General features: G+C 46.4%; 1 protein-coding gene across 1 annotated transcript in view; it reads right to left on the reverse strand.

Annotated features, from left to right (window-relative positions):
* RASSF8 (Ras association domain family member 8) overlaps positions 1 to 21,618 on the reverse strand; it is a 69,793-nt gene that overhangs the window by 17,644 nt on the left and 30,531 nt on the right. Inside the window, exon 2 of the mRNA XM_018556074.1 lies at positions 2,549 to 2,737. Coding sequence (XP_018411576.1) covers positions 2,549 to 2,651 — 103 coding nt within the window. The 5' untranslated portion in view covers positions 2,652 to 2,737. The remainder of the gene's footprint in view (positions 1 to 2,548; positions 2,738 to 21,618) is intronic.

Here is a 21,618-nt window from a genome sequence, read left to right on the forward strand (position 1 = left end):
GCAACTTTGTAGCAAGTCAGGTGAGACAGGCTGCATTAGCGGGCTGACCTGTGTCAGACATTTTGACCACAGACCAGAACTGCACAGACAGCAGGATTTACATAATTCGGTCATCTCTCAGCTGGTATTTCAATCCAGAAAGTAGATGGTGACCCTGGATGATGCCTGAACAAAGATGGTGTCAAACTTCTGGAGAGAAAAAAAAAAAGCAGATGTTCTGCTCAGTGAAGCCACTGGATCAGCTGTATGCGTCTCATTGGAGAGCCTTCCCTTCATTTCCTGTACTGCTGGCATGACAGGAAATCTGTCTTTCCATCCCAGTGACAGCGGTCACCAGCACAGCGAGAGGGTGCATCTCCCCAGCGGGGACACAAAGGGTTATAAGGGTCTGCTTTGTGCACTGTGTATCCTAAACAGTTACCACTTCCTGTCTACATGCATTCTCTCCAGCACACATCATTGCTCTGGACTGGCTTCCTGATAGGACAATAGTGGATCATGGCTTCATAATGTGTGTTAAAGGGCCACTAGGGGTGCAGGAGACAAGGCAGAAGCACAGCTGGGAGACAAGTGTCACCCTATGAGAGGAAGTGCCTGGAAAAGGACGATCATGGCAGGATCACCAGGCATTCTTTTAATGGAAGCTGCAGATTTAAGAAAAACTTTAGAAATCACCTTAACACCTTCATTCTCATTAGATTTTAATGGTTAGATTGAGCTGAGCTTAAAATCAAAAGTTACCCTTGTAGTGGGGGCTTCCCTGCATTGCGGGGATGGTGTTCAGTACAGACTTCGACAGCAGTTAAATCAGAATAGGCAAAGCATTATGATTGAAGAACTACAACCCCCAGCATGTCCCCAACAGCCGCTATGTGGCTGGACAATCTTGGACTTTCAGAATCTCCGCAGCTCGTGCTCCGCCTGCACCAAACACACCACTTTCAGACTAATTGGACCTTGAATGCTCCGCTCGTGCAGACTTTTGGAGGGGATCACAAGGGAATCGGCTCACATCTGCTACTATAAAGCTTTGTGCTGGAAATGTGCACACCATCTGGTTTTCCTGCCACTGGGCCGACTCCTCCAAGCACATTTTACCAGACAAAATACGGAATTACAATCACAGTTAGTAGGGATCTGGATCCAGGGGTTTAAGTATGATCCCAGCGGTCTGTGCTGGAACATTAACCCCGAGCTTCCTGGGCTAGAGGAGGACATGGAAAGGCGGCAGAGATCAAATCTAGATTATGGCTGGACTGGAGAACAAATACAGTGTTTAACCGGTTCAAGACAGCGTGGATTAACATGATACCCTTTGCTAGAATGATGGGCTATGCTACCTTTCACAGCTAGAAGCATGCAGATGTGCACACTCCTAGCTGTGAGACTGCACTTTCCATGACAGATACTCATTTGCTGTGCTCCCCAATCTTTTTATCACCATGTCAGTTAAAGTGAAAGCGAAGGGTAGTGGGGGTGGTCAGCATTTGCCATAACCAAGTATTCATAGCATAGCATACATTATGATAAGCTCAGGGGTATCCCTGGCATTTTTGCCAAATATGGGGGGGGGGGGCCAGGGCACAAAAGGTGCTGGGGGAGAGTGACACCACTAAGATCCTGGTGGGCAGACGTGTAAGGGCTCTGCATCTCCCCGCCCAGCTCTTAGCAACCTGCGACGCTCTGGAAGGTGTCCCACCAAGATCCTGGCAACCAGTGATGCCACTGGTTGTCAGGAGCTCAGCGGGACGCCGGTAAGAGCATCCCAGGTTGCCGACAGTTGGGACAGGGAGATGTGTATGACCCTTACACATCTCACTGCCCAGCTCTTAGTAACCTGGGACGCTCTGGCCAGAAAGAGGGTGGCAGACACACTGCCAACATTGTGCAGTAGAGTGGCCATGCCACTTTGCCTGCCGCCCTCCCCATGACCCAAAGAGATGCCACCTGTGGCAACAGCCTAAGGCTGCCTCATTATAAGGACAGCCCTGGATATGCTTACCTCTGGGTGTGAGATCCTCACATTCATTCCATTCCCATTGGTGCATGTTATCTTCCTCTTCCAGGTCCACCATCTTATTGCCTCACCCTTTGGGCAAACACTGATGATGTAACCCCCATGCACGCATGCCAGAGTTGCATCACCTCAGCACCCAATTACATTTCCAGCATCTGTAATATGTGCATGTGCCTTAGCGAGTCTACAGATGTAAATATGATTTTACTAGTGGACAACTAGTGGGGTAACCATCTTCCACACTGCAAGGGTTAATTATTTATTTCTCCAGAGTTCTTTTTTAAAGATTGACTTTAGGAATAAATAAGAGCAAAGCCACACAAGCCGTGTGCCGAATCCGAGAAGTGGATGTAAGCGGCAACAATGCACTGAAGTATTCTGCAGCAGACCAATAGAAGAAGGTGAATTTGGTTGTGATGGGGACGATGGGTAAATGACACCTTGCACATCTGTACCACCACATGAAACAATCCTTATACTTTCTGTCCAGATCTTCATCCAAACTTTATCAAAAAATTACTTCAGACTCACCGATGGCTTGTGCCAGGGCAATCACAACCTCCTGGCAGGTAGTCACCTCCGTCACTCCGCACACAATGCGCTGGACCCCATCCACCCACACTTTGAGCTCCATGCTTAGGCTCCGAGGGGTCACGCTGCTGTTACTACCTTCCAATGTCACGTCATGTTCAGCATTCTAGACAGAAAGAGGAGCTGACCCTGCAAAGATAAATAAATACAGATCAGTTTCAGCGAATGTTTAAAACATTTCCTTTAAAAAAAATGAATATTTCTTCTGAAGAACAGAAGGATCCCATGTGACAGAGCCAGGCGTGACCACTATCCACTGCTGTGTTCGTGGCGGACATTGGCAGAAAAGCCACAGAGGAGGGAGAGGAGAGGTCAGCTGTGAATTATGTATTCATTTTATATATACATTGGCCCCAGCCTGATGAGATGCATCACTTGCAGTACATTTTAGTCACAAATTATCTGATTAATAGAACACAATGTAACAATTGTGCTTCTATGATCACAAATAGGTTTTTGGATTGCAATGACCGAATACTAATACAAAAAAAAACATATTTTAAAGATTTTGAAGAGCTCTGGTAATTTAAAAAAGTTACGGTTAGAGTGTGGCTATCCTCACCCTGCAAGGGGTAAGTGCTAGTTTTGTCTAGGAGGGGGGGTCAAGTAAAGAAGTTATACTCACCTTCCACTGGGCTGCTAGACCGGTCCCCACAGCCTCTTCTACCCTGGGTCTGGTAGTCTAAGAGATCGCTGATGTTATGATGTCTAATGCAGGTCTATTGACTTGCATTAGATGTATAGACGCCAAGGGACAGTGCACAGCCAAAGAGGTGGGGGAGAGAGATGAGCGCTGACCGCCACAGGATCCGAGATCAGGCAAGTAAATCTGCTTTATTTGAGCACCCCCTAGACAAAACAAGTACTTACCCCTTGCAGTGTGGGGGTAGCCCTATTGCAAGGGCAAGTGTTTTTATATTCCTGGCGTTCTTTTTTAATATTAAAGTGCAACTCCAGACACACATCAATGAAGTTCTGTATTTATTTAATATTAATAATATTATTAACTAGGGATGCACCGATACTTTTCAGATACCAGTGCCGATACTTGGCATTTTCATGAGAACTACAGAGTTGCAGAGGTTGCAGCTGGGACCTGGCTCTGGCACGCCACCATTGTCTTGAAATCATTAGTCGATATTGTTTTAGAAAAACTGTCACATGACAATAAACAAAAATGTATCAGTACTTGTAAGTACTCGGCAAGTACCAGTACTCGTACTCGCAAAACTGGTATCTGTGCATCCCTTTATTTATATTTATAAAAACAAAATCGTACATTAAAAACAGAGATGTACAAATCCCAGGAGCTCTGTGTGCTCCTTACACATGACAGAGGCCTCCTAAGTTTTGAATTTTTCTCTAGTCCTAGTACTTGGTATTGGTGCATCCCTATTATTAACAATGCTAATATGAAACTAGTGTAAGAACCTGAATTTGACTTAATTCAGCATCTTGTAATGTCCTGTACACCAGAGCTCAGACTGGGAGCCAATCTAGCGTGCTGCCCTCAAATGTGCTGACAAGGATTATGCTAATAGGAGGATAGAGCAGAGAAATCCCCGATTCCCATCTATTCACCTCTGCAGGGCGCGAAAACATACATACATTCAAAATGATCCAGCATCATAAGGGACACACAGGTTTTGAAAAGTTGTCCTTGAATTAAATCCAGAACACACACACACAGTAGGGAGTTAGTTCTGGGTGCTGCCAGGTGTGTCGGGAGCACAACAGTAAGCACTTTACTCTGCAATCAAAGGGAACCAATCACGACATTGCTCATGCAAGGATTGGAATACTCAGTCTAAATTTAAAATGTGTAAAAATAATAATTCTATTTATAGCCTTTAATTATATGGATTCACGGGTGCAGCCACACCGGTCATCACATATACAGGCTCCACTAAATTCCTAATAATGTATTATGGCAATAATGCGGCATTCAGTGCAAATATTCTCTCTTCTTGCTCAGACTGGTAAAAAGAAACAAATGAATATAGCCCTGTATTAATTAAAACAGACACCGGGTCAATTAAATAAAGCATTTGCAACACTTTTGTGGCAGTATCGTCACATTAGAAAGTTGTGCGGTGCCTCATTTATGAAAGCATGGAGCATGTCTACGTGGGCCAACGCCCCCTCCTCCACTGTCAATTGCTGTTAGGACTCTTTTTTGGTTGCATAGCATTATTGATTGCTAGGACATAGGCCACCAGCATGCTAGTAGCAAATGATGAGGGGCTGGACAGTAGCTTCTAGCAGCTATGGAATCCATCAACTGGCATTAGCGGTCAATCACAAGAGAAGTGGACCTGATGGGAAACTAGTCTCTCAGAATCAGGCTCTGTGCACCCAACAGCAAAACACCTTGACAGCTGCTCCTCCCACAGAAGAATCTGCCCAGTGCCATCCACTGTGAATCAAAAGGGAGGTGGACCTGATGGGAAACTAGTCTCTCAGAATCCCAATCAGGCTCTACCCACCCAACAGCAAATCTCTGACTACTGTGTCTGTCACACATGAATCTGCCCACTCTGTCCATCACAAGGGAGGCTGACCTGATGGGGAACTAGTCTCTCAGAATCCCATTCAGGCTCTGTCTACCCAAAGCAAAACTTCAGTGTCTTTCACACAGAAAAGTGCCCATTGCCATCCGCTTTCAATCACAAGGGCGGCTGACCTGATGGGGAACCAGTCTTTCAGAATTCCCTTCAGGGTCTGCCCACCCAACAGCAAAACTTCTCAACCGCTAAAGAGTAGTGGCCAGACAGGAAGCACAGTGTTAAGCTGCAATGTATGGTCTTAGTGCTGGCCTCCATGTGACAAATTCATATACCACTTTCCAACCGGTAGATGAATCCAGGGTAGGCAACAGCATTTGTCATGTGGAGACACCACAGAATTCTAAAGAATGTGTATGACCTGACCACGCTATTATTTTTACCCTCTTTAATTATCCTGGTGACCACAAGACAGAAAGTGTCAGGAAATGTAACAGTTGTCAACAAAAGAAGAGGCGAGGGGAAATTGTGTAATAGCGATGCCTGTTCTGGTGACAATTGTCCAAGTCGCTCTCACTTTATAAAGATTTCCTGTTGCATCTCCAGGACAGGAAGGACAGGGAACTGCCCCGCCCCCAACGGGACACAGACAGCAAAAAATTAACCGATGGGAATATTATGCTTCCTTATGCTTTTCAAATAGTTTTGGCAACACATACACTTTACCAGTAGGTGGTCAAGTAAAAAACCTGAAAACAAAAAAGATGTTCAGGTAACCTTGACACAATTTCCCCCGTCCCTCAAATACACTAATTGGCTTTTAAAAGCAGACCGGAAAATAAAAAGGAAGGGAGGCCGGTGGTTTGTTACGTGTGTGAGAGAGACAAGGGACGCTGAAGGCCGAGAGGAATTATTTTTCATTTCACACTCAAGGTCTGTCTACACGCGGCGGAATTGCTAAGTGAATTAGGGAGCTTAAAATTCCTCTCAATGCGCTCCTGAGTACACAATCCTTGTAAGTGAACATGTCAGCCTGTCTGTCTATGACAGCTCCATTCAGGAGTAGCTCTGCGGTCTCTGAGATTCCTTGTACAACCCTAGTGACACAAATCAGCAACGCCAAAGGGCTAAAGCCCCTCCCATGCAATTCAACTGAAGAAAAGAATGACATAGGTATAACAGCATGAAGAGTGTACTCTGAACAATCACAAAGACTTTAAGGCTTTCCCAGTCAAGCTGATCCTGCAGCTTCGGTCACATCTACTTTAGTGAATACACATATTTAGGGTAGACCTAAACCCAAATCACCGAATTCTCAGTTTTTATTTTACAGCTGCACTCTCAGTTATCAATTCTCAGCATTTAACGTGTTTATGTAACTTCAGAAGTTATTGAGCTCTTTTAATCTGCTGCTTGTTGGAAATGCAACAACAGCAGTATATATTATACTAATAGGTCTTTTGAGCTGTAGGTGGCGCTCTAGTCCAATGATAGTCTCTACGTGCATGCTTATCTATGATACACAGGAAGTTCTATGTTTTCCTTCACAATGCCATATACATACATGTAATGTTCTTCTAAGCAAGTAAAGCTTAATTCAGCATTCCTCAAGATCTCAGTGCTTTATCTAAACACATAACCAACACTGCTTTCATTAAAATAGTCCCTCGAAATCCTGCCATGAGGGTCTTTGTTGAGACACTTCCTGTCATAGGGCGGCAACTATCTCCAATTGTGCTTCCTGTCGCACACACCCAATGCTAGAGCTTTCTAATTAGATCCCTGCTGATTGGAGAGCTCTAGCTCAGCAGGGAGCGTCTCGGCAGAGAGACTACTGTTTCCACACAGAGAGCAAGGGTTCTTCTCTGCAGCATCTTGGCAGAGGACAGCTTTTTCTAGGCAGGCTGTAAATAACTAAGCCTCCATTCACACTTTTTTGATGTGGGAGCAGGACCGGATTTACTCTCCCTGCTGCCCCAAGGCCAGGTTCCTCAATGCCAGGTAAACAAACAAGTGGTTTCCCCGTTCTACATTTAGCCCTGCTTGTGCAAAGCAGGGCTAAATGTAGAAAACAACTTAACCGCCCAGAACTGCATGTCCTGGGTGTCAGGAGATTTCAAACCGCCGCCGCCCCTCTGCTCCCTGCTGCCCCGAGGCCGGGCCTTGGTGGCCTTATGGGGAATCCTGCCCTGTGTGGGAGCTCATGTTACAATGTTAGGTGCACTGCAATTTTTCCATAATGGCACCCCAACACACCTAGCCATTTCAAGTGCATCAAATCGCAACCCAACGCAGGGTAACCTATTGCCATGCAATGTGGCGTGATGTGATGTGATTTAAAAAAAGGTGCACACACTTCATTTTCAGTGCGTTTTAGCTGTGGTAGGCACCCCATTCAAATAGGGTGCCCTACTGCAGCACATCACACCCCACAGCACCTCTGCAGTGTTGCATCAAAGAGGTGTGAAGGGGGGGGCTAAGACTTTGCCCACTGTTTAGCTGGCCATACACCTTGCAACCATCGCACGACTTTCGTTGTGCGATGGTTGTAAGGTAATTAAAATTTGTACGACCTGCCCATCTTGGACAGGCAGATCATCGCAAGCCCTCATCTGCTGAGGGGAGGGCTTCCGATGATTGCAGTGCTGAGTGGGCTGTGTGCGCCTGTGCGGCATTCATCTCCCGAGGACGCCACTAACCTTACAGTAGAAGAGGTCGCACGCTGCCCATACACCTGCCGATTATCGTACAATCGCAGGATATCGTACGATAATCGGCAGGTGTATGGGTACCTTTTGTGTTGATGAACCCGGAATACATTTAGCAGGTTTAAACTGAGGGCTCAGTTCGGCTTCACATTTTTCTTCTTGGGTTAGAGACACTTCATAGTCAACAAAGCAGAAAGTTACCGATTAAATGAAAAAAAAAAGAAGGTTAAATGAGGAGGGCGTTCTTGCACCCCGGCCAGTAGACGACCCCGCTGGCCGTCCTTCCCCACCAAGAGAGCGCACAGTTGTTCAGAAGAACATTCTGCGGATGACTGAGAAAGAAATTAAATTCCCCCCGGAACGCCCGCCTAATGTATGAAAGAGGAAAATGAAGCTGGACAGTGTCCAGGCCTGTGGAAGATTCGAAAGGGTTGCAATTGCCAGCGTCTTCAGAAGAGATGGCTGCTCTAGTGTATCTGTAAGTGGATTAGGATGGCATTATAAAAATGAAATCTCTGCCTGCACTAGAGATCACTATGAGACCGCCAGCAAGTGGCTGCTGGTTGGTGATCAGAGTTAATAAAAGAGCACCTAGATTTAAAGGGCCAGTCCACGCTTATTGCAGCTTTACTTGACTTCCAAAAGTGAACCTGCACTTAGCCCAATCAAGGCACACTAAAAGGATTTCATGATAACCTGTGCCCTCTGCTGCTTTACCTCCCTTGTGATCCCCTATCGCATCACAATAGGCTGCTGGGGTGCAGAACATTCATCAGGAGTGGACCTCAGTGGCAAGGCTTGCTTATTCAAGTTGCCTTCGGTGAATGTTGAATAGCCCAGCCCTGATGATCTTGCAGTGCACTTGTAACACCTTTTGTGATACTTGGGTTTCTCAGCATTCCCAGAGGTCTTGTCAGCACACCCTGCACTGTGGAAGTTGGGGAAAGGGGAACATATTCTTTAACTATTGCCCCCCTCCAGGGATTATCTTTAGGGAGATTAAATTGGTGTACTGTGCCACCGAGGTGGAAGGTCCACTTTAAGGGCAAAGAAGGTAGGGATCAGCTGGTATGGGATGGGGTTCACTATGTCCCTAGATACATTAGACTAGTTACCAGTCCTTGGATGAGGTGGCATCCTGGTGATGAGGTGGTGATCCTGTCAGTAAAACACTCCCTGTCCTAGGGTGGCAACTAGCAATGAGCCCGAGCTTGGTGCAAACTCACCCAAGCCCGCTCAAAACTGTGACCACCACCCTCCCACCTCCAGGCCCAATCAGTGGAGGAGAGGTGCATTTCCCACTGCTATACTTTACAAAGAGGCAGGGAATGCCCCTGCCGCCACTGACTGGTCTGGGGGGGCGGGGCGGGCAAAGAGCAGTCACGGCTTTGAGTGGCCTTGGGCAAACTCAGGTGAAGGCCAGGCTCCTCCCCAGTACCAATGCTTACTAGACTCCATCTATAGACATGATCTCCGTAGGTTGCTCTCCTAGTTTGGACTGCAACTACAGCTTCCTCTCTTCGTCTAGCTTTGAAGGAACCTTTTCAGTTCACAGGAAGTTCCATGGACATGGCATTTCTGGATAGATCAACAGCTATTTTTCTGAACTTGCAATGTACTTAGCCTGTAGAAAGAAAACGAATGCAGCCACCACATCTAAGGATGGGTAAGCCGCAAAATATGACATTTTTGTTCTTGGGTTTGGATATATTTCAATTCAAGAGCCTGTATATAAAAGAAAACTCTAAATACTAACTTTCAGAATAAGATTTAATGTGTGCAAAACTACAAGTCCCAACAACGCCACACCACCCATGTGTATAGTTCAAGCCTGCTGCGTGAATTTTTTCACAGCGAGCTTTTGCAGACTTGAGCTTACCAGGGTCACCGAGAGTTCCCCGCTCACCGTCACGTCATCAGCCGCTAGTCAATCCCCACCCACCTAACCTCCTAAAAAAGCTTCAAACGCTTTTTTTTTAGCATAGTTACATCATTAGACAATGGAGCACAGAGCCGATTTTTTTTACCTCGGCCTGGACTGAAAGTCGTATTTTTAAAGTCCTGAGCGAAATTAACAAGTCCAACGTGAATTGGAACCATCTGTGCGCTATTAATGTGCGCTGTACCTGCCAAGAGACTGTTTCCATGCGCCGCCCCCCCCTCTGCGCCCCCCTTTTTCTGTGCTGACATCCTGCAATTCAATCCCGAGCTCCAACATCCTAAACAAACAGTTCGGCAATCAGATATATATTCATCTAATGTCTGTATAATTATACCAACACGGCCCGAGGGCGGCGGGCGGATGGACGTGCGTGGTTTTATAGTCTCGTTAGCTCCTTGTGCATGATGTTTTTCGCATTTTCAAGGTTTTTAGTACTTGGTGTTCGGCCTAAACCTTCTCCAGCCGCAAGTACGAAAGAGAAGCCTCGGGCACAAAATCAAAAATCAAATCAGTAGATTAGAGAAAATCTGCAAGTTTTCAATAACTCTCTGCAGCTAAAAATCAGCAAAAAAACATTTCATCACAAGGACCCAAAAGGATATCTAAACCCAAGAACATAAATCTATTACAGTGCACCTTACAAGATGTGGTGGCTGCATTGCTTTTCTTTTTTCAGGCCAAGTAGTTTTTCTGCAAGTATAGAAAACTTGCAAGTACCTATTGATCCTGCCGGAATTTCAGTGTCCGTATAACATCCTGGGTACTGAAATCTCAAAGTGAGCAGCTTTCCCAGCAATTTTCTGTGAAACAGAAAACACCGCCCCCGCTTTGTAATGGAGATCAGAAGAGGAGGAGCAGCTTTCCCAGTTGTCCCCTGGGAACTTTAAAACAATTCCTTCCTATGTAATGGAGATGAGGAGAAGAGGAGGTGTTTGTAGTCCAAACCAGAAGAGCAGCCAAGAGTGACAACTCTGCTCCTCCATAGATACAGTGTAGTGAATAAGCATTGTCACCCTAGAACAGGAAGTGTGAAATTTGCAATAAATATGCTATTCTCAGAAAAAGAAAAAAAACACAGGGGCTGCTGGGGGCTCCTCCAGTAAAGTACTTAGGGCTGCAACAACTAATCGACATAATCGATTATAATCGATTATTGAAAAAGTTGTCAACTTTTTCAATAATCGATTAATCGACTTCCGATCAGTTGGCCCTGTTCACGGCTCCACACACGCTGCACGCCGCACCTCCTCCCCACCTCACGCTCATATTGTTTATCCGATTAACCGATTAATCGAACTTAATAATCGGCTAACTAATCGATTTTGAAAATAATCGTTACCTGCAGCTCTAAAAGTACTAGATGCTCACAGGGGTCTCTTCTGCATACAATATGCAGAAGAGACCCCTGGAATTAAAGTAGTATTAAACCCTCACACTTTTTTCAATAATGAATTCCGATCACACAGATATTCATTGCCCAGTAAAGTATTTCTTTACATTTTAGCCCAAGCACTTAGTCATCATGTTTCCAAACAGCTCCAACTCTCTCAGCTCAACTTCCCTGAACTTCCTGTCCAGTACAAGATCACAAGGGACAGAGCAGTCTGCAGCAGCCATTCATCTACTAGCTTGGAGATAGGAGGGGAGAGCACGGAGCTGGGAACTGGCTTGCCTAGCGGTGTCTATATGTTTGTGCAGGCACACACAGCATACTAGCATAAACAAGGGTGTCTCCATAGGGCTCTGCAAGGGAAAGGGGTCACCCTAAAACAGGATATCAGGGACAGTGCTCAGCAGACCAACTGAGTCTGCAGGAACCTGAAACTTTTATACATCAAGGAGCAGAATCCATTGTAAGTGGTTTCATCAGCTTAAAAACCTTTTGACTTTAATATCACTTTAAGGTGGTAGAGCTCCAATGATACATTCCTCGTGGTGCACAGAGCAGCTCATGGGGAGAGGCGGCTGTATATACAGGATTGTTGTTTTATTAAACAGCGCTAGAAACTGTGAACGCAATGAGAGGGAGAGGGAGAGGGAGAGGGAGAGGGAGAGGGGAGAGGGAGAGGGAGAGGGAGAGGGAGAGAGAGAGAGAGAGAGAGAGAGACAACGCTTTTATCTTTAAGGTGCACACAAATATTAGACAATGTTTGGTCAGTTCAGCGGTATCGGGTGGTGATCAGGATGTTATCTTTAAGGGTTAGCTTCATGTAGACTTTCGGAAACTTTTACACTTATTATATATCTGACAGATCACAATATACAGCACCAGCTTCGAAAAAACTCCACCTTGAGCTCCAGTCCAGTAGTTTTGCAGCAGGCAGGAGAAAGCATTTCCTCAGTCTCCTCTCCCCCAGTGATCAGTCTGCTGCAGGCATTTCCTCAGTCTCCTGTGATCATAAACACTTTTACTTGTTGCACTCCTTACTGAAAGTCCCTTGCAATGGGGTGGGTGCTTGCACGACTGCGGATGGCGCGGCAAACATCAGCAATATATATTACCGCGCATGGTCCCTTCATCAGGCCTAGCATTGACCAATAAGCCTGATGAAGGGACCCTGCGCGGTTCCGAAAGCACTTTTTATCTGACAAGGAACAGCAAATAAATGATTATGCCATCCTAAAAGGATTTGGTGTGCTGGCGACATTTCTATACATTCCCCCAGTGATCAGTCTACTGCAGGCAGGAGGAAGCATTTCCTTAATCTCCCTCCCCCCCAGTGATCAGTCTGCTGCAGGCAAGAGGAAGCATTTCCTTAAAGGAGAACTATGAGGTGAGTGCTTTTCACTCACCTCATAGTTCTAGCCGACCTGTGACAATGAGACTGTCACAGGTCGGCTCAGTAGATCGGGAGGTGAGGGAAAACATACCGGGTTCCCTCACCTCTCGATCCTGTCACGGCTCTCTGCCTTGACAGGGGAGGGGCTGGATTCCCCCCTCCCTGCTCCGATCCGCCAGCGCTGACTGGCGGAACGGACGGTGGAGGGGGCGGGTACAGCTGGCTCTGCCTCTAGATAGGCAGAGCCAGCTGTCACTCACGCAGCTGGGCGGATCCCGGCATAATTGTCAGTATCCGCTTCAGCGTCTCAGTATACCGCGAGCAGGGTGACAGGAGGATGCTAGTTTGTGTGCTCCCGTTACCCTGAGAAATATGGGGAAAAGCCTTAACCCCATAGTTCTCCTTTAATCTCCTCTCCCCCAGTGATCAGTCTGCTGCAGGCAGGAGGAAGCATTTCCTCAGTCTCCTTCCCCCAGTGATCAGACTGCAACATTGTAGCAAGACACAAGGCGAGAGGCTGCAGCATGGGCTGATCTGTGACGTGTGAACACAGCCAAGAATTGCACACGCACCAGGATACCTAAGAGCTGTACCCCCCACCCCCTTCTCATATAGCTAACCCCACAGCCCAGCTTAGACATCTGGGGGCTCCATTCATACATAGCAATGCTCCAAGATGCACTCGATCTGAACCGTACTGGAAGTCTTACATGCAGTAATGTTTGCTTGTACAGGTTTTGTCCTGGGTGACGGGTTCACTATAACCTGAGTATTTCCTGACTCATACAACCTCCCGGCTTTTCGGTTTTCATCTGGTTGCTATGGAAACCTGATGTCATTTCACCTCCTTTCTCCATTCTGCAGGACATTACAGAAGGTGAAATTAGGGCTCCTTCCTTTAAAAATTGCCCATTAAAATCAATCAAACATCGGGGACGTGCGAATCCTGGCGGTTAAGGACAGAGAGAGAGAGAGAGAGAGAGAGGCTGCGAAATTGCGTGCGAGGTTGTGACGTCTGCCTGACAACGTCCGCACACTTCAAAGTGGAACGATGGAAACCAGAAAATGCTATATACTCTGAAAGTGTCTAGAAAAAATAAAAATTTTTTTTTTATAAAAGAGGAATCACAAATCAGTATAATTGGCTCGACTGGATCTCGGGCCGCCTCCAGATGAATCTTTCTGAATGAAATGCAAAAATGATCATTCTCCGATATATTTTCTTTTTTTGGTTGAATGTATGTAAATGTAATACTGCACTTTGGTCACTAGATGGGAGCCGAGGACCACAGGAAACATTTATTGCCTATGCTCCCCAGCTCCATCTAGTGGCCATAATACATTATTACATTACATTGAATCTGAAAAAAATATATCTCAGAATGTCCGTTTTTTTGTGTCTAATCGTACAGGACGAATCTTCAGAAAGATTCATAGGGCTAATGGCTCTTCAAATTTGTTTTAAATAGACCGCTAAGTGTCTTGAAATATAGCAGTTTCCCTGAGTTAGGTCACTAAAAAAAAACTACCTCCTAGTCTAGCAGGGGAGGAATAACTCACGTAGAGTTGACAACACTGCTTGGGATTTCAGTGCAGCAGAGGCAGCATATCTCCCAATGTACTGCGATGAGAAACACAGGGTAGCCAAACTTCTACCCTCCAGTTGTTGAGGAACTACAAGTGCCATAAGGCACTGCGGGACACCAGAATCACTTCCAGGAGGCAGAGCATGATGGGATTTGAAGTTTCACCACAGCTGGAGGCCCCGAGTAATAAAGCTGTAGGCAAATGCCACACCCACTGCCACGCCTCCAGTGATGCGGATCACAAAGAATTAACACCCAAAAGGTGATTGGTTAAACTAACTCGCAAAGTGCTTCTTTCCCGCCACTTATTTTCCTTCATGCTGGCCTTTTACAATAACATATGCAATAGCTTAAAAGGTCGCATAAAAGGTTATGTGCAATAAAACACTTTTGGTAGATTTGGCAGTTGGGTGGTACAGAGGCAGCATTTTCGGCTTAAACAGGAAGTTAGGAGCTCATTAGATTTCTGGCAGGATCAAAGGGGGAGGGGGGGGGTTTTTTAATACCCTTTAGGTAAACCTCAGATCCAAAGAGGCGCTGGGACCTCAATGTTCATCCAAAACCCAAAATGCACCAATGTAACAAATCCAGTTATTAATATTTATATTATGATTAGTTGAAATCACCCCCATTTTTCGTACACCAATGTTTTCCAAGCACGCTCACTGGCTCTGGTAAGGCGGCTCCAACAGCATAGAAGGCCTCCCTCGGAGGGTACCCGCAAGAAGCTTCCGGTGTAGATGCATCCTGATTGGACGCCAAAACCAAATGGGTGAAAAAGTCCAAAGAATCTTTAATTAGGGAAAGGGAAAACAGCCAACTCCTTTTGGACTCCAGTTACATAACGTGTTCAGCAAGCCAGCTGCAAGGATGGGTGGGATGGGCTCCGAGGGCGAGAAACTTTTTTTTTCACCTAGACATAAAAACAAGCACTTAAAGGGTTATTACAGCCTGGCAAGTTTTTGCATATAACTACTGTTAGCAAGCAGTAGATCTATGCAAAATCATTAAAAAAACTAAACAAAAAAACAACTTACCTGTGTCCCCGCCGCGCGCTAACGCCCAAAGACCTGAAGATTCTTGGGTGGCCACAAAGGATCTTGGGGCAGGCGCATGCGCAGTACAGATATTCGGCCGGGAGACGAGGAGAGACGAGGTAAGTTAATGCAGCAACGTGCACCCGCACAGAAGGGACAGGAGTCAGCGCTGGATCAGTGACCCGCACCAGCGCTGGAGGGACTGCTGAAGACTACAGGAAAGAAGATGACCGGATCAAGAGGAATCATTTAAAAAGGAGAGCTATGGCTGGTCAGTGCTTTTCCCCATATTTCTCCTGAGCACAAACTAGCGTCCTCCCGTCACCCAAAGTTACAGCTCGCAGTATACTGAGACGCCGCAGCCGGGACGGATCCCGACATCACTGTCGGGATCCACCCAGCTGCGTGAGTGACAGCTGGCTCTGCCTATCTAGAGACAGAGCCAGCTGTACCCGCCCCCTCCCCCATCCGTTCCGCCAGTCCGCGCTGGAGGATCGGACAGGGGAGCGGGTGGTGGGGGCGGGGAGTAATCCCTGCAGGAAGCTGGGAGTGACATTCACGGCTCTCTGCAAGGATAGATCGAGAAGTGAGTGAGCGGCGCTATGTGTTCGCTCACTTCCCGATGTATTGAGCCGATGTGTGACCGTTTCATTGTGACAGGTCGGCTAGAACTATGAGCCGGAGTGATTTTTACTCGCCTCATAGTTCTCCTTTAAGGGTAGTCCTTACACTAGCATTGGGGGGGGGGTTGCCTTTAATGTTGCTTAACTCTTGCAGTGTGGGGGAAGCCCTACTGCAAGGGTTAATACGATTTGTGCCCGGAGTTCTTCTTTAAATTTTGACGGCAAAAATTGAAAAACACTAAGACCCCGTTGACGGGGCGGTTCGGCCGCGTGGATCCGCCGACATGAACAATCCCATACATTGCCATGGGGAACGTTCATGCACTTGCGCGATCCGAACTGCCCCCCCCACACTATTTCTGCCGCGCTGATCAGTACAGTTTCCATACTTGTTTCAATGGATCAGCGCTGAAACGCAATTAAAAACTCCCAAAACCTCCCTGGCGAGATTTAACCGTGCTGATCCGCAACCATCCAGGTGTGAATTGGCTCTGAGTCAACACACCCACAAGACATAACATTCAGAGAGACCTCTGAAGGACCATAATAAAAGCAAAATAAACAAAATAAACATAAATCAAAAAAAGTATTTGTCTCAATAAACTCCACGTGTGTGTAAAGAAGTAACGATCATTATTATCGTCTGGGGCGCATCCTGTTAAAGCAAGCTTGGCATCGTTATTGCCAATTCTGAACCTCATCAATATTCTGTTCATTAAACGATCGTTATGTTTGCCAACAACAGCTTAAAAAAAACAGCCCATCCTGCCAATGAAGTGCAAGCCAAGTGAATGTTTCATCTGCACCGTGTACAAGTCACTACACTCACCTGCAGTGCAGGCGCCGCAGATGTAAAAGAACAAAAAAAACAGCAGGTCGCGGGGTTGTTTTCCCTCTGGAAATGTCCTGAACAGAATGCGCATAAATAATTTACCTGGGAGTGCCCGCCCCACATGCACTCCGCACCCACACCGATCCATTTCATTTCTTAATATTGAATACCTACAGGGTCGGAGGCGGGCTCATAAATCAGAGGAGCTTATGCAGGGAGTTGGGCAATGCCAGATAAGCCTGGCCTGCCAAACTGCCAGATGGGAAAAAATATTTGACAGGTAATCAATAATATGATCTCCAACCCACCCAACGCTTCCAACCTTAAAGGGGAATATAAACAAGAGATAAGGAGTTTTATGAGCGACTTCAACAGAGAACGCGGATCACCTTAGTAACCATTAAATGTAAACCCCCATCACTAAAGTGTCACGTATGCCAAACTTCAGCCTTCCAGTTGTGGTGAAACTACAAACCCATCATGCCAGTGGCTGTCAGTCCTGTAATGCCTCATGGGACTTCTAGTTCCACAACAGCTGGAGAGCCAAAAAGTTTGGCTACCCCTGCTTTAAAAAATAAATGCCAGCTCAAAAGCCACTTTTGTCATTTTATCAAATCAGCCGCTTTTATTAAATACCTGGTTATTACGCCATAAAAGGTCCTTATCCAGAGGCTTCCTGTTATAGGGTGACAACACTCTGCCTGGACCTCTACAATGTGCTTCTGCGTTGTCACACATGCTCTCCCAGTCGGGGGGTCCCGAGGCTCGGTGACACCCGGAGCGGAGACCGGGTGACACCCCGCCGTGAAGTCATCCTGCATGCGTGGTCGTCTTACTGACGCCTGCCATCTTGGTGAGGAGGGGACGTTCATCCGGCGGGATGAGGTATGTCACCGGGTCCCCTCCTCTCTCCATCCGTGACCGAGTGCCCGACTTTTCATAGGGTGCGACACCAAAATGACTGTCATTTTGGTGTCACCCCCCCCCCCAATGGTGGCACCCGGGTGCGGGTTGCATCCCCCTTGTGACACCACTGCTCCCAGTGGAGCCTACAAGTGGCTGAATCTACATACAATGCGCAGGCATGGACCACTGTTGTCACCATCAGGAATCCCACCCTGAGAAACACCATGTAGCTATCGCTGGAGTGCATGGAGAGACAAGAAGTGGCTGCAATGAAGCTGCAGGAGATCAGCAGGCAATAAAAGGATGTTAAAAAAAAAAAACCGCACTTATTAAAAGATGACAATTGATTATGATACGCAGGGGTCTTGTAAAATCTACGGTCATCCAGGTAGTGTTGTTGGATCATATATAATAGTGACTACAAATAAGGCCGATCGGTGAAACGCATTAGTGGTGAGCGACCAGCAGGCGGGGGATCGTAAGTTTGGAGCTGACTGGACTTTACAAATGAAGAACTGGGTAGACTAGATTACAAATGCAAAAAAGTTGTCACTGTTGTACTTCATGGTGTGAACATGGCACATAAACAATTGTGCCTTTGCATTGAGCCAACACTGATCAATGCAGCTGATGGGAATGAGCCCCTTTTATTCTGCAAGGTGAACAACGCCGCATTTCCCATAGCATACTTAGTACCTTGCAGCATTGGTTTCTTCCCACCCATAGTCTGCGACTCTAGAGAAGTCATGACTTTTATTTATATGTCATTCTGCCCGAGACCTGTGAGATGAGATTCCGGTTCAAAGCCGGAGCAGTAGAGGCGGAGAGGCCGGCGCATTTGCGTTCCCAGAAGCAGGTCACACAAGATGCTTTCTGTTACCATAGACACTTCTATCCGGCTAGTAAGTGGCAGCTGAAGCACTTCAAATGATAAGCGAGTTGCGGCACAGCCGGCGGACAGGGGAGGATCAGCGGTTATTATTAGAGAACTCGAGGCTGATGGCAAAAAAACAAATGTTATTTGTAACAAGTATTTATAAATGTTTATTTTTATTCAAAGTGCATCCAATCCATTCTCTCTCTTTTTTTTGGACAAATTAACCTTCCCGATTTAAATGTTGAGTTGTCATTGAACAGCAACAGAGAGAAAATAGGGAAATGGGGGCAATTATTTTGGCGACAGCTGGATTTTCCTTCATTTGGAGAGACGTCCTCTAAATTTCGCTGTGTACTGTATCTACGGAGGAGACGCGTTGTCACCCTAAGACTGGACTAGAGAATCCCCTCTTCTTCTGGCCAAAGTAGATTTCCACTTTTGCAGTCAAATCAGAGAAACCCCCATTATATATATTTGTTATGGCTTCCCATTCACCACCCAAAAACGAAACCAGAGCTGGAGGGCCGGAGTTTGGCTACGCCTGTTTTAGAGGTTTCTTTGGAGCAGCCTTTGCGCAGAACACAAGCTACTCTGAACACTTTCAAAGGGAATCAAGTGGGGACAGACTGAGCCCCCTCTCATTAACATACAATGAAAGAACGCACACAAGGATGTCTCCATAAGACCCTGCAAAGGAAAGGTGCCCCCCTAAGGCTAGGTTCACACCTGGGCGACTGCTGACCGAGCGGCAATCGTGCACAAAACCACGTGGAGTTCGAGCGGTCGCGGAGTCGCCCACTGCAGCCGATCGCGCTGTGGGTGCCATTATTTTCTAATGGCACCCCAGTCGCTCTGTGCAATTAAACACGACCGTTGTTTAAAAAAAAAAAAAGCCACGCGTCTAGTGTCGCAAAAAAAAAAGAAACAAAAAGTACTTGTACCTTATTTTTTTGCGATTGCCGTGCCGATGTCACCTCATTAAAATCACTGGTACTGCGTGGCAACAGCTGTGTGCACTAACACAGGATCGCCCAGCCCGGGTGTCGCTGCGCTGTGCACCTAGCCTGAAACAGGGTATCAAGACCAGTGCTCAGGTGACCAGCTAATTCTGCAGGAAACTAAAACTTTGAAACATCAAGAAGCAGCATCCATTGTAAGTGATTTCAGCAGCATTCAAAAAAGAATAAAACCTTTTGACTTTGATGTAAAACGCATATTATGAGAAGCAACCAAATTGGACGGAATGTACCCCTGATGTGAGATATTTCTTTCTATTTATGTGTGTTTGTATTTTGTTTTTCTATGTACAAAAAACAATAAAAAAATTTTGATTGGAAAAAAAACAAAAACCTTTTGACTTTAATATCACTTTATTCACCACCGCCGCCGATCACGCTGGCAGTGGCATTATTTTCGAATGGCACCCCAGTCGCACCACACCGATCGCACAGGATACTGCCTGTGCAATCGCACGCGATCGCGTTTCAAAAACCCGTGGTGCGTGTTGCAAAAAGAGGTACTTTTCAGCGATTGCCGCATGGATATAACTTCATTGAAATCAATATGGCCGCACGAGCAATCGTGCACGATTGCGCAGTCCCGGGAAACGCGTCCGGGGATCGCCGATATCTTAACCTAGCCTTAGCGTTTATAGAAGAATAAAATTGGTAAGCAACAATTTATATTTAGAGTTCTGCAATGTGATTGGGAACTTCTAACAAATATAAAGTGTTATCCCGATTTGTCTGCAAGAGTGGAAATACGCTTTAGTCCCGGTGCCGACCTGAGCGATACGGGATTGCGCAGTCCTGTACAATGCAGACAGCGATTGCCCCGTGGCCACTTTGAATTCAATAGGGTGACATCCACGCGGCAATCGCATGTACCTTTTTTGCGATACACGACGCACGGCTGTTTTAGCTGCGATCGTGTTCGGATGCACCGGCGAAATTGCGGCAGGAAACCGCACGATCCGCTCGGCGGGACTAGGGTGCCATTAGAAATAATGGCACCCACAGTGCGACTGTCTGTGCTGAGCGACTCCGTGACCGCGCGGCAGTCCGCAGGAAATGTTGCACGATTGCCGCGCAGTCAGGCGTCGCCTAGGTGTGCACCGGCCCTTAACCTAGAGGGTGGGGGAGCGGCTCTGGAATCCTCAGAGATAAAACGAGAACAATGTAACTGATGTCAGCACAGGAAGCTCACAAGATTTCTGGCAGGATCAGCAGATATTCTTTAGCACTTAACAAAACACTTAATAATTAAAGACACCAAAAGAGAGAACCGAATTGTTTGGGTTTACATACCCTTCAGCATTCAGCCATGTGACGGGGGCGGGGCATGGACCACACACAGGAAAAATTGCAGGTTTTGAAAACGGAAGACTTTGGCCACCCAGAGACAGAGGGGTTTTCTTTTTGTAATTTGAGTTGCTTTTTTGTTTTTGTTTATCTAAAGCAAAATGAGGAGTTTTAGCAAGATGTCCCAAATGGTCTAAAACGTAGGCTGGACATACACGGGTCATTTTCTCTCGTTCAGAAAATGAAGATTTCCCCATAATAATACACAGAATCTTCAGCCCTGGCTATTGCTGTACTCCTGCTGCTGCTGAGTATACAAATACAATTCCAGCCCTAAGAGAGAGTTTAGAACAAATCACAGAGATTCATTTAGGACTCATTCTGAGCCCCGATGAAGGGTGAGTGTTGCCCTCGAAACGCGTTGGCCACTTTTGTTTCAAGGAATTAGTAATAATTAAAGGCACTTGGACTCTTTCACCTTTTGGTTTGGCACCCATTATTTCTAAACATTGAGGTTATTGAGGTAACTGATCTGTGGAAATTGACTTTTAAAATCAGGACCGAGGAGTATTCTTTTCACATCTATTGTGCTAGCAGTAGATAATCCAGCGATCGCACATAAGAAGTACGCACACTTCCTGTTCCTGGAAGGGCCCTCTATACTATTTTGCACCATCTCATGTAATTAGCGAAAGTACAAATTTTACTTTTGCAGCCTCTCTTCTGATGTGAAGGGAGGCACCTAATGAAAAAGGGGGGCACCTAATATGAAGGAGGAATGCGGGCTCTGATGTTGAAGGGGCTCGTGATGTGAAGGAGTGGGGGGCTCAGATTGTCGAGGGGGCTCCAGATGTGAAGGAGTTCCTGATGTGAAGGGGGGGGGGGCTCTGATGTTGAGGGGGCTCCGGACATGGG

The sequence above is a fragment of the Nanorana parkeri genome, unplaced genomic scaffold, assembly GCF_000935625.1.
Source record: "Nanorana parkeri isolate BGI_ZX_2015 unplaced genomic scaffold, ASM93562v1 scaffold224, whole genome shotgun sequence".
NCBI lineage: Eukaryota > Metazoa > Chordata > Amphibia > Anura > Dicroglossidae > Nanorana > Nanorana parkeri.